Source organism: Cherax quadricarinatus, chromosome 59, assembly GCF_038502225.1.
Source record: "Cherax quadricarinatus isolate ZL_2023a chromosome 59, ASM3850222v1, whole genome shotgun sequence".
NCBI classification, from domain to species: domain Eukaryota; kingdom Metazoa; phylum Arthropoda; class Malacostraca; order Decapoda; family Parastacidae; genus Cherax; species Cherax quadricarinatus.
The window spans coordinates 13493493-13507041 of record NC_091350.1 but is presented as its reverse complement, the minus strand read 5'-3'; the positions used below and the strand labels follow the sequence as shown (position 1 = coordinate 13507041).

At 40.5% G+C, this 13549-nt stretch overlaps 1 protein-coding gene across 1 annotated transcript in view; it reads right to left on the bottom strand.

Annotated features, from left to right (window-relative positions):
• Positions 1 to 2174: 2174 nt before the first annotated feature.
• The window catches only part of LOC138854444 (rho GTPase-activating protein 15-like), a 97726-nt gene continuing 86351 nt past the window's right edge, over positions 2175 to 13549 (bottom strand). Inside the window, exons 5-7 of the mRNA XM_070097821.1 lie at positions 5832 to 5937; positions 3566 to 3745; positions 2175 to 2371 (exon numbers count right to left, since the gene is read on the bottom strand). Of these exons, the coding sequence (XP_069953922.1) occupies positions 2320 to 2371; positions 3566 to 3745; positions 5832 to 5937 (338 nt within the window). The 3' untranslated portion in view covers positions 2175 to 2319. The remainder of the gene's footprint in view (positions 2372 to 3565; positions 3746 to 5831; positions 5938 to 13549) is intronic.

Sequence of the window (13549 nt, the reverse complement as noted above, 5' to 3'; positions counted from 1 at the left end):
AAGAGTGTATCAGTCTGTAGTGGAAGGAAGGCGGGGTAGGGGTCGGCCTAGGAAGGGTTGGAGGGAGGGGGTAAAGGAGGTTTTGTGTGCGAGGGGCTTGGACTTCCAGCAGGCATGCTTGAGCGTGTTTGATAGGAGTGAATGGAGACAAATGGTTTTTAATACTTGACGTGCTGTTGGAGTGTGAGCAAAGTAACATTTATGAAGGGATTCAGGGAAACCGGCAGGCCGGACTTGAGTCCTGGAGATGGGAAGTACAGTGCCTGCACTCTGAAGGAGGGGTGTTAATGTTGCAGTTTAAAAACTGTAGTGTAAAGCACCCTTCTGGCAAGACAGTGATGGAGTGAATGATGGTGAAAGTTTTTCTTTTTCGGGCCACCCTGCCTTGGTGGGAATCGGCCAGTGTGATAATAAAAAAAATAATAACATGTACAAGGTATACAGGCCTAGCTGACATCAGTGAGATACTACTATATAGAAAGCCGCTTGTTATGCAGAGTATTTCAAGAAAATTAGGTCAGTGTCTCAGGATAACACCCACACTAGTTGGCTAACACCCAGGTACCCATTTACTGATGGGTAAACATTGACAACAGGTGTAAAGAAACATGCCTAATGTTTCTACCCTGGCTGGGAATCGAATATTTACTAAAAATCATATGTGGCTAACCCAAGCCAGGTACTAAAAATATGCCACGTTGACTCTTTTTGGGTTATCCTAGGTTCTCTACACATATGATGCTGTGTGTGATAATCTATAGAGAGAAAATAACTTTTTTGTTTCAGGTTTATGGTGCAGTACGAGTGTATATGACAGTTAGCCCTGTGCTACACTCCGTTTTCTCTAATATAAGCCACCAAGACAAGGATAGGAGAATGGTATTTGTATATCATATCCTCTTCATACCTCCGTTGAACTGCTCAGTGTTATGCCAAATATTATTCATTCTGGAGTATTTAACATGTTTTATGTTATTTATATTGTTTATTATGTCATATTAGATCAATTGTGATAGGGAAATAAGCTGTAGTGTTGAAATTAGCATAATAATAAAGCATATTCTCTTGCTTATGAGACTGAGTTCATGACAACCGACAGTGGCTTCAAAGCCACCTTATCTTTAACCCTTTGACTGTCGCGGCCGTATATATACGTCTTACGAGGTACCGTGTTTGACTTATATATACTCAAATTCTAGCGGCTTCAAATCAAGCAGGCGATAGCTGGTAGGCCCACATGTGAGAGAATGGGTCTGTGTGGTCAGTGTGCACCATATAAAAAAAATCCTGGAGCACGCAGTGCATAATAAGAAAAAAAAACTCCGACCATTTTTTTTAATTAAAATGCCGACTTTGTGGTCTATTTTCGTATAGTATTTATCGTTGTATTCTCATTTTCTTGGTCTCATTTGATAGAATGGAAAACATATTATAGAAGTAGAGGTGATTTTGATTGATTTTACTATAAAAAGAACCTGGAAATGGAGCTCAAAGTAGGGGAAATGTTTGATTTTTGCCAATGTTCAAAAGTAAACAAATGATGTCATTGTCCAATAAATGTCCAACTAGCCATTCTAATATGCAGTCATGAATGGGTTGATGTTATTTATACAATTATTACAGTATTGCAGTAGTCTGCATAACAGTAAATCTTCTATTTTTTGTTTGAATAAAAATTCAAAATAGAAAGCAAGAGTAATATCAGAGGGGCCTGGAGACATGACTGATGAACAAAGAAAATGTTATTTTAGAGCCAGGAATGTCTGCATTGTTCATTCTGGACCTTATTTTGAAATTGTCATATTTTTTAATTTTTGTGAAATTGGCCAAATTGCAAATTTCTGACCACATTATTGGGTAGTTGAAATCAGTAAATGGGCAGTTTCTTGTACTTAATCGATAGAAAAAATGGAGTTCTAAAGAAATAGCTATGAGTTTGGTCGACTGGAACAATGGAATTAGCCGAAAATAGGGCTCAAAGTGGGCGAAATCGCCGATTTGTAAATATCGCCGAGGTCGCTAACTTCGCGAGAGCATAATTCCGTCAGTTTTCCATCAAATTTCGTTTTTTTGGTGTCATTACAATCAGGAAAAGATTCTCTATTATTACATAAGAAAAAATAATTTTTTTTTTTGAAATTTTGCGACACCAGGAGACACCTCAGGATTGGGGGTTGCGACAGTCAAAGGGTTAATGGATAATGTACCATGTAGGTGCTTTACATAATGAGAAGCATTTCTTTTATTCATTGGAACCATGGCTAGGGCTAAAAGTAAGCAGGTTAAAACAATAAATGGAGAAAAAGAAATTGGAATGACTTACGCAGCAAGTAGCACCACCAAACAGCACCAGCAGGTTGGTGTGGCGACCCTGGAAATTTGAAATTATGCTAGCCAAAATTAGTGCCGAATAACTGATTGCCGGATTTGTGATGGCGGACCTGTAATAGACGGCTTCAAAAGGCCGTCACTAGATGGCAGTGTTTACCACAACAAAGAGGGAGCGGATGTGGCTGCCTCCACCTGTTACATAATGACATATTTTATTCATTCTAGAGTATATATCATGTTTCTATGTTATTCATATTGTTTGTTATGTCATACTAGATGAACTGTGATAGATAAATAATCCGTATAGATGATATTAGCAAAATTATTCATGAAGTATTTTGCCCGGCGTCCTGACAAACTCTCGTCCACCGCCGACACTGCCCATAACACTACATAAATGGCATTTTATTCATTTTAGAGTATATATCAGGTTTCTATGTTATTTATATTGTTTATTATGTCATATTAGATGAAGTGAGATAGATAAATAAGCCGTAGAGTTGATATTAGCTAAATTATTGAAGTACAGAATTCCACTGGAACGGATTAATTGCATTTCAATTAATTTAAATGAGGAAAATTGACTCTGCAAATGAGCAAATCCAGTTGCGAGCAAGGTCATGGAACGGATTAAACTCGTAAGTAGAGGTTCCACTGTATTAGCTATTTTTTTCCCTAAATTTACTCAATACTAAATAATCAATATAGTGCGGTAATCGAAAATCATACTGCTATATGACTGTCTTAATCGATGGTCTACTGTACTTCAAACTGATTTATGAACCATTTGTCAATAAAATGAACAGTTTCACCAGACTGACTATTATTCCACAGTTTTCAGTGAACACCAGATATAGTGTCAGTGGGTGAGAGCAAGAGAAAGGGAGAGAAAGAGAAAGAGAGAAAGAAAGAAAGAAAGAAAGAGAGAGAGAGAGAATGAAAATGTTAATAGTAGTGACCGTTAAGCAACAATGATGGTTGCTCTATGAGTCAATGTCAATGATGGTTGATGATGATGTATGTATATCTGTGATATATTTTTACATACACAGCCTTTTATTCATAACAGCAGTATTAACAGCATTATGTAATTTTATATAATAAAGCTAACATAATGTTTGACAGTACTTATTAGCAATGATTGTATTAGTACATGTCCTCTACCATGCTTGAAAGGTAAATTTTTAAGGAACCTTCATGAACTGAATAATAACACTACACATATACTCATCACCTTTTACATGAAAATATCTTCGAGAAATCTGAGAGAAGTCCTTCAATGACACGATTGTGAAGCATGACGTCCGTCATGAGATCGTGGGACGATGTTTCTCGTGGCCACAAAAGACACGGTCCAAACACTATGGCCAGGTTTGAAATGCTCATCCGATTTTCGCTTTCAAATTCACTTACTCTGTTAATTGAGAAGAAATTAGGGTAAACAGTAGAGAATCTGGTGGTTCATAATAAACATTTGGCAATGTTTGCAGCATACAAATTTCACCTTTTTAACATTTAAATTCTTCAATTAATACCAAGAATTTATCATAACAATATACATATTGTTTTTAAACCTTAAAGCAAGTACAGGAGATAAAAAAATATTAAGTATGTTAATGTTTTTACTTGCCATTTCTTCATGTTTATAGCAGCAATATGAACTACACGCAGCAGAAAAAGTGAAAGAAAATTACAGGAGTATTAATGTTTAGGAAAAAATAATTTATCAATAGATTGTTCTTAGTAAAGAAGAAAGGTAAATTTCACTTCAATTTTAAAATAAATTAGAATAAAGATATTTTAGTAAACTTCCATACCTGCTATGAAGTCTTTAACATCTTAAGTTTATAGGGGATTAAAGGATTGAATAGTATAACAAATATTTATATACAGCAACTTCTTATACGTGGTAAATGCTAAGCCTGTTCAAACAGCAACTAAGGGAAAAATCTTCAAAAGAAGAATCAAGAAAATAACTTATTTCTCATTTTAAGTCATGGATGTACAGTACTGCTTAGATTCTAGATTCTTGATACACTGATTTTTCAAATTATTAGATCATTTGACTTCAATCAGACCAATGAATCTGAATCTGACCATCTAGCCAACACTCGTCTTGCCCTGGACTGCCATATGGCCAAGTGCTACCTCACCTTTACATGAGTCCTCAGACACCACTGGTCCACTGTACTCACCTAGCTCCTGGCCCTACCCTTAGCTTGCTGCCTGCCAGATTCAATAATAATAATTAATGGATATTTTGGAATTTTGTATTTCTTAGGCGCCTGTTCTTTTAGGAAATTCACAAGCACTCATACATCAAACCATAAATACAACACCTAGGATAAAAAAAAAAAAAATACTACAGTTTATTATCATGAGTAACATAAGCTCTAGAAAAAAAAAAGAAGAGAGCTCAGTCTGAGTGTGTCCACAATAATTCATAGAAACTTTCCCTAGCCCAATATGAGAGGTACAAGCATATCAGTAAGACACTTGGGTTCTTTAAATTTAATGGCTTAATTTTTTTTTTCAACACATCTTTGCTTCCATGGATAACGCTCTTTCTCTCCACAGACTCCTCAGTGCACCACTCGCCTTTTTCCCTTCACTTTCACAGATCCATCTGCTGACAAATCCACTCCCAAATATCTGAATACATTCACTTTCTCCACACTCCCTCCCTCAAATCCGATATTCAATCTTTCATGACCTAAATTTTCTGTTATCCTCATCACCTGCAGATCACATGCATATACAAGCATATATATCCACACACCCCTCTGGGTTTTCTTCTATTTTCTTACTATTTCTTGTTCTTGTTTATTTCCTCTTATATCCATGGGGAAGTGGAACAGAATTCTTCCTCCGTAAGCCATGCGTGTTGTAAGAAGTGACTAAAATGCCGGGAGCAAGGGGCTAGAAACCCCTTCTCCTGTATACATTACTAAAGTTAAAAGGAGAAACTTTTATTTTCCTTTTTGGGCCACCCTGTTTCAGTGGGAAATAGCCAGTTTATTGAAAGATGAAGAAATCCTTTCATTCCCCAGGCTTTTTTAATTTAATCTCACTCCAAAAGTTTTTCTTATTCTCATTTGCTCTCCACTGACATTCCTTCACCACTCTCTAACCTCTCTTTTTCTCTCCATATACTCCTCCCTCCTAGCATCATTTCTACTTTGTAAAAACCTCTCATTTGATTACTTTTTCTCTTAATACACCCTATACCTCATCATTCCACCAATCGCTCTTCTTCCCTCCTGCACCCACTCTACTGTAACCACACACTTCTGCTGAACGAACTAACGCTACATTCATAAATCTATCTGATACCTCGTCAACAGATATAATCATCATATTAAATGATCAACTATGAAAATAAAGCAGGGGAACAAGTGATAAAATTGAAGAATTATGTGGATTACAATATAAGTACCTGTTGTATTCCCTTTTTGAGTAATCCTACAACAGCATGTGAAAAAATAAAAAAAAGATCTCACCTAAGAAGATGTTGAAGAAGAACCTTGAGTGTATCATAATTTTCAGGAGGAAGCATGTTGACAGCTTTTGATAGTCTGTCTACTTGTTGGTTTATCCGCCGGTACTCTGTGAAGTGAATTGTCCAGTCAAGTAAAGGTCAATATATTAGATATAAGATGAGGCAAGGGATGACGCATGTCTAGAACATTTTTGTACAGCATAATGACATCAATGAAATAAAGTCAATTCACTAAATGAAACTGTTGGCCTACAGATGAATCCAACTTAATCATGTTTTTTATTTATATGTTTCATAATAATAAAAATGACATTCAAATGAGCTGATGTTGGTAGCAGCTCTAAGTTTGTCAATAAAGTTAGGAACCCTTCACTTAACCTTGTAAAACCCTGTGTAAAAAAAAAAAAAAAAAAAAAAAAAAAAAAAAAAAAAAAAAAAAAAAAAAAAGGTGGGTGCATTAACACATTAAAAATCAGAAGAAACTTTCTCATACCTACATTAAACTACAGACAGAGCATTTTACATAAAAGCCATATTACACAGAGTGTATCAGTCTGTAGTGGAAGGAAGGCGGGGTAGGGGTCGGCCTAGGAAGGGTTGGAGGGAGGGGGTAAAGGAGGTTTTGTGTGCGAGGGGCTTGGACTTCCAGCAGGCATGCGTGAGCGTGTTTGATAGGAGTGAATGGAGACATATGGTTTTTAATACTTGACGTGCTGTTGGAGTGTGAGCAAAGTAACATTTATGAAGGGGTTCAGGGAAACCGGCAGGCCGGACTTGAGTCCTGGAGATGGGAAGTACAGTGCCTGCACTCTGAAGGAGGGGTGTTAATGTTGCAGTTTAAAAACTGTAGTGTAAAGCACCCTTCTGGCAAGACAGTGATGGAGTGAATGATGGTGAAAGTTTTTCTTTTTCGGGCCACCCTGCCTTGGTGGGAATCGGCCAGTGTGATAATAAAAAAAAAAAAATAATTTTTTTTTTTCCAACAAGTCGGCCATCTCCCACCGAGGCAGGGTGACCCAAAAAAGAAAGAAAATCCCCAAAAAGAAAATACTTTCATCATCATTCAACACTTTCACCACACTCACACATTATCACTGCTTTTGCAGAGGCGCTCAGAATACAACAGTTTAGAAGCATATACGTATGAAGATACACAACATATCTCTCCAAACTGCCAATATCCCAAACCCCTCCTTTAAAGTGCAGGCATTGTACTTCCCATTTCCAGGACTCAAGTCCAACTATATGAAAATAACCGGTTTCCCTGAATCCCTTCACTAAATATTACCCTGCTCACACTCCAACAGATCGTCAGGTCCCAAGTATCATTCGTCTCCATTCACTCCTATCTAACACGCTCATGCATGCTTGCTGGAAGTCCAAGCCCCTCGCCCACAAAACCTCCTTTACCCCCTCTTTCCAACCCTTTCGAGGACGACCCCTACCCGTCCTTCCTTCCCCTATAGATATATATGCTTTCCATGTCATTCTACTTTGATCCATTCTCTCTAAATGACCAAACCACCTCAACAACCCCTCTTCTGCCCTCTGACTAATGCTTTTATTAACACCACACCTTCTCCTAATTTCCACACTCTGAATTTTCTGCATAATATTTACACCATACATTGCCCTTAGACAGGACATCTCCACTGCCTCCAACCGTCTCCTCGCTGCTGCATTTACCACCCAAGCTTCACATCCATATAAGAGTGTTGGTACTACTATACTTTCATACATTCGCTTCTTTGCCTCCATAGATAAAGTTTTTTGACTCCACATATACCTCAATGCACCACTCACCTTTTTTCCCTCATCAATTCTATGATTAACCTCATCCTTCATAAATCCATCCGCCGACACGTCAACTCCCAAGTATCTGAAAACATTCACTTCTTCCATACTACTCCTCCCCAATTTGATATCCAATTTTTCTTTATCTAAATCATTTGATACCCTCATCACCTTACTCTTTTCTATGTTCGCTTTCAACTTTCTACCTTTACACACATTCTCAAACTCATCCACTAACCTTTGCAATTTTTCTTTAGAATCCCCCATAAGCACAGTATCATCAGCAAAAAGTAACTGTCAATTCCCATTTTGAATTTGATTCCCCATAATTTAATCCCACCCCTCTCCCGAACACCCTAGCATTTACTTCTTTTACAACTCCATCTATAAATATATTAAACAACCATGGTGACATTACACATCCCTGTCTAAGACCTACTTTTACCGGGAAGTAGTCTCCCTCTCTTCTACACACCCTAACCTGAGCCTCACTATCCTCATAAAAGCTCTTTACAGCATTTAGTAACTTACCACCTATTCCATATACTTGCAACATCTGCCACATTGCTCCTCTATCCACTCTATCATATGCCTTTTCTAAATCCATAAATGCAATAAAAACTTCCCTACCTTTATCTAAATACTGTTCACATATATGCTTCAATGTAAACACTTGATCTACACATCCCCTACCCACTCTGAAGCCTCCCTGCTCATCCGCAATCCTACATTCTGTCTTACCTCTAATTCTTTCAATTATAATCCTACCGTATACTTTTCCTGGTATACTCAGTAAACTTATTCCTCTATAATTTTTACAATCTCTTTTGTCCCCTTTTCCTTTATATAAAGGGACTATACATGCTCTCCGCCAATCCCTAGGTACCTTCCCCTCTTTCATACATTTATTAAACAAAAGTACCAACCACTCCAACACTATATCCCCCCCTGCTTTTAACAATTCTGTCATGATCCCATCAGTTCCAGCTGCTTTACCCCCTTTCATTCTATGTAATGCCTCACGTACCTCCACCACACTTACATTCTGCTCTTCTTCACTCCTAAAAGATGGTATACCTCCCTGGCCAGTGCATGAAATTACCGCCTCCCTTTCTTCCTCAACATTTAAAAGTTCCTCAAAATATTCTCACCATCTACCTAATACCTCCATCTCCCCATCTACTAACTCCCCTACTCTGTTTTTAACTGACAAATCCATACTTTCCCTAGGCTTTCTTAACTTGTTTAACTCACTCCAAAATTTTTTCTTATTTTCATTAAAATTTCTTGACAGTGCCTCTCCCACTCTTTCATCTGCTCTCCTTTTGCACTCTCTCACCACTCTCTTCACCTTTCTTTTACTCTCCATATACTCTGCACTTCTTATAACACTTCTGCTTTGTAAAAACCTCTCGTAAGCTACCTTTTTCTCTTTTATCACACCCTTTACTTCATCATTCCACCAATCACTCCTCTTTCCTCCTGCCCCCACCCTCCTATAACCACAAACTTCTGCCCCACATTCTAATACTGCATTTTTAAAACTATTCCAACCCTCTTCAACCCCCCCACTACTCATCTTTGCACTAGCCCACCTTTCTGCCAATTGTCGCTATATCTCGCCCGAACTTCCTCCTCCCTTAGTTTATACACTTTCACCTCCCTCTTACTTGTTGTTGCCACCTTCCTCTTTTCCCATCTACCTCTTATTCTAACTGTATTATTATTATAATCAAAAAGAAGCGCTAAGCCACAAGGGCTATACAGCGCTGCAGGGTAGGGAAGGAAGCGAGGGTATTGGATGGCAGAAGGGAGGAGGGATGATCAGCAGGTTACAGAAAACAGCGGGGCAGGGGATAGTACGGGGGTAGAGGGTAGCAAGAGATTGAAGTAGAAAGGGCTGAAGGTATCAGAATTTGTGAAGTAAGTCAGTTGTTGTCAAAAAGTCAATGAGAGAGTCCGGATGAAAGGTGGGTCCATCAGCGAGAAGGGAAGGTAAAGAGAGAGTAGCGGAGCGAAGACGACGACAGAGGTAAATTCTGCGTGCTCGTTGATAAAGTGGGCAGTCCAACAGAATGTGGCTGACTGACAATGGAGCTTGGCAATTCTCACAGAGAGGAGCAGGACGCCTCTCCATGAGATATCCATGAGTAAGACGAGTATGGCCAATGCGAAGACGGGAGAGAGTAGTCTCCCAACCTCGACACTGGTGATAAGAAGAAGGCCAGTAACCTATATTCGGTTTAATAGATTGAAGTTTGTTGCCGAGCATAGTAGACCAACGTTGTTGCCAACAGGTGTGAAGGTGGGAAGATATTGCAGCAAAATAGTCCGTAAATGGAATACCTCTATAAGAAACTGGTAGGTCATGTACTGCTGACCGCGCAGCAGTGTCTGCCTGTTCATTGCCCTGTACGTCAACATGACCAGGGACCCAACAAAAAACAATATCTTTATGCTTGGTAAAGATGCGGCGTAGCCAAAGTTGGATACGGAGGACTAAGGGGTGAGGTGTATCAAATTTTTGTATAGCCTGTAAAGCACTAAGGGAGTCTGAGACAACCACAAATGATGACACAGGCATAGATGCAATACGGATAAGTGCTGTAAGGATGGCATACAATTCAGCAGTAAAAATACTAGCTGAAGATAGTAAATGCCCTTGTACGACGCTGTCCGGAAACACTGCTGCGAATCCTACGCCGTCAGAAGACTTAAAGCCATCTGTGTACACGGCAATGGCATGAGAATGAGAGTGAAAGTGGTCAAGAAAAAGAGAGCGGGAAGCGACCGTAGACAGTTGGGCTTTCGAGCAAGGGAGGGAGAAAGAACAGACTCGAACAGCTGGAACTTCCCAGGGGGGTAGGGAAAAGTGAGATGCTACATGTACATAGAAAGGTGGTAGTTAAAGAGAAGACGAGCGAATGAAGGCGAAGAGAGAAGGGACGGAGTAAACAGGGGCGGCGAACAAATAAAGAATGTCTACTAATATCAGTGACCATTCTATAAATGGAAGGATTGCGGAGATCATGAGAGCGTACATAGTAGCGCAGGCAATGGGCATCACGGCAATTGGATAAGGATGGAACGTTTGCTTCTGTATAGAGGCTCTCGACAGGGGAAGAGCGAAAAGCACCAAGGCATAAACGTAAACCTTGGTGATGAATGGGGTTAAGGCTAGAGAGAGTAGCAGGAGATGCCGCTGAATAGATCTGGTCACCATAATCAAGTTTCGATAAAATAAGGGTGGAATGTAGGCGGAGGAGGGTTCGACGATCAGCTCCCCATGAAAGATGAGCAAGGGTTTTAAGAAGGTTCAGCCGGCTGTGACAAGTTGCCTTCAGAGAGGTAATGTGAGGTTTCCAGGATAAACTACGATCAAAGAGGAGGCCCAGAAACTTGACTGTATCACGTTCAGGGATACGGGAGCCATAGAGGTACAAAGGATGATCGGAGATGACAGAGCGTCTAGTGAAAGTAATTTGGTGGGTTTTAGTGCTGGAAAATTTAAACCCACGTGTGGTGGCCCAATTGGAAACACAGTCGACTGCATGTCAGAGAGAAACTGTAATGAGGTGAGTCAGCACCTGCACAGGCAATAGCGAAGTCATCAACATAGAGTGATGACCAAATATTTGATGGAAGACTAGAGGCCAAATCATTAATAGCAAGGAGAAAAAGTGTTGTGCTCAGAACACATCCCTGGGGAACACCTTCAGCTTGGATAAAGTCCGGGGAGAGCACATTATTAACCCGAACACGGAAATGCCTGTCAGTTAAAAAGTTCTTAAGGAAGGATGGTAGATTGCCTCGAAGGCCTAAGGAGTGGGCTTGGGCTAAAATATTATACCTCCAAGTTGTGTCATATGCCTTCTCAAGGTCAAAAAATATGGCAATAACTGAGTGGTTATTCGCAAAGGCATTACGAACATACGTATCCAAGCGTAGTAAGGGGTCTATGGTAGAACGTCCCTTACGAAAGCCATATTGACGAGTGGAGAGACTGTTATGTGTCTCTAAATACCACACTAAACGTCTATTTACTAGGCGTTCCATTACTTTGCAAACTGCACTGGTAAGAGCAATGGGACGATAGTGGGAGGTTTCATGTCCCGTAGTGCCTGGTTTGCGGAAAGGGAGAACAATGGCGGATTTCCACAGCTGTGGAAGAACTCCTTGTGACCAAATAAGATTGTAAAGGCGTAATAGGACTGCAAGGGCTGACTGATGTAAATGTTGTAGCATACGAATATGAATGTCGTCGGGCCCAGCTGCCGATGATCGGCAAGCTGAGAGTGTTGCCTCCAGTTCTTGAAGTGTAAAAGGCACATTATACTGTTCTTCTCTGAGAGAAGAAAAGTCCAAGGGTGCTAACTCTCTGGCAGACTTTGAGGAAAGAAATGAGGGGCATAGATGGAGTCCCTGAGAAATACGGACCAGATGATTGCCAATTTCATTGGCAACATCTAGTGGGTTTGCTATATCAACACCGGCAACCCGCAGAACAGGAGCCGGGTCAGGAGAATATTTACCACTCAGTTTTCGTACTTTTTTCCAGACTGCACTCATAGAGGAAGCAGAGGTGATGGTGGAGACATAATCTCGCCAGCAAGTGCGTTTAGCGTCACGGATGACACGGCGAGCGATCGCACGCTTCTGTTTAAAATCAAGGAGTCTCTCTGTGGTTCTATTGTACTGGTACCTGCCCCATGCAGCGCGTTTCAAACGTACTGCACAAGCACAAGCAGGAGACCACCAAGGCACGCATTTCTGAGAATGCCTGCCCGAAGTTTGGGGTATAGAATGAGAAGCTGCGGTTAAAACGGAGGACGAGAAGAGGTGTAAAAGTTCATCGATGGAGGACGAAGAAGGAACCTCTCTAAAAACAGTTAGGTGTGAGTAAAGGTTCCAATTTGCCCGATCAAATTGCCAGCGTGGGATGCGAAGAGGTGGTGAATATGAAGGGGAAGTAAGAATGATTGGGAAATGATCGCTGTCATGTAAGTCCGGGAGAACAGACCAAGCGAAGTCTAATGCGGTGGAGGAAGAGCAGACTGAGAGATCGATGCAAGAGAGAGTACGAGTCCGAGGATCAAAATGGGTGTGCGTACCTGTATTTAAAACATGGAGGGGGTGGGTGGCAAGAAAAGCCTCTAACTGAATTCCACAGGAATCACAGTGAGACCCCCCCCAGAGGAAATGGTGGGCATTAAAATCACCAAGTAACAGAATCGGTGGCGGTAATGACGAAACAAGAAAGGCAATATCCGGAATAGATAATGCCTGAGAAGGAGAGAGATATAAAGAACAGAGCGTATACCACCTATGCAAGTGGATACGGGCTGCTGTGTAATGCAGCGAAGTATGAACAAATAGCTGATGGTACGGAATATCAGTGCGTAGAAGAAGGGCACTTTCATTAAAGGTCCCATCAGGAAAAGGATCTGAAGAATACAATAAATTATAGCCTGAGATGGGAGAGATAACAGCAGAGCGTAATTTTGGTTCCTGTAAGCAAACACCAACAGGGGCAAACTGGGAGAGTAACATCTGAAGCTCACTCCGATTACCCCTGAGGCCGCGTATATTCCACTGTAAATAGGCCATGATTGGCAATGATAAAGATACTTGAAATCCGCAGGTAAGGGTTCCTACGGACTAGAGGGGTTAGAAAAGTCCACATGCGGAGGCAGTGGAAAACGTTCAAGCAGCGAAGGAACGGTGCGCTGTGAAGAAAGGAGTTGCGCAGATGGAGGAGAGGAGAGAGAAGGAACAGAGGGTGGATCAGTGTCCATTGATGGTTTGGTCTCTGCAGTATATTCAGAGATTGCTTCAAGTGTTTCGGAATTCAGAGACGTCGTATGGGAGACAATATTGGAAATGGTAGGGGGAGGATGAGTAAAGATTGGAACTGTACTGGACTGT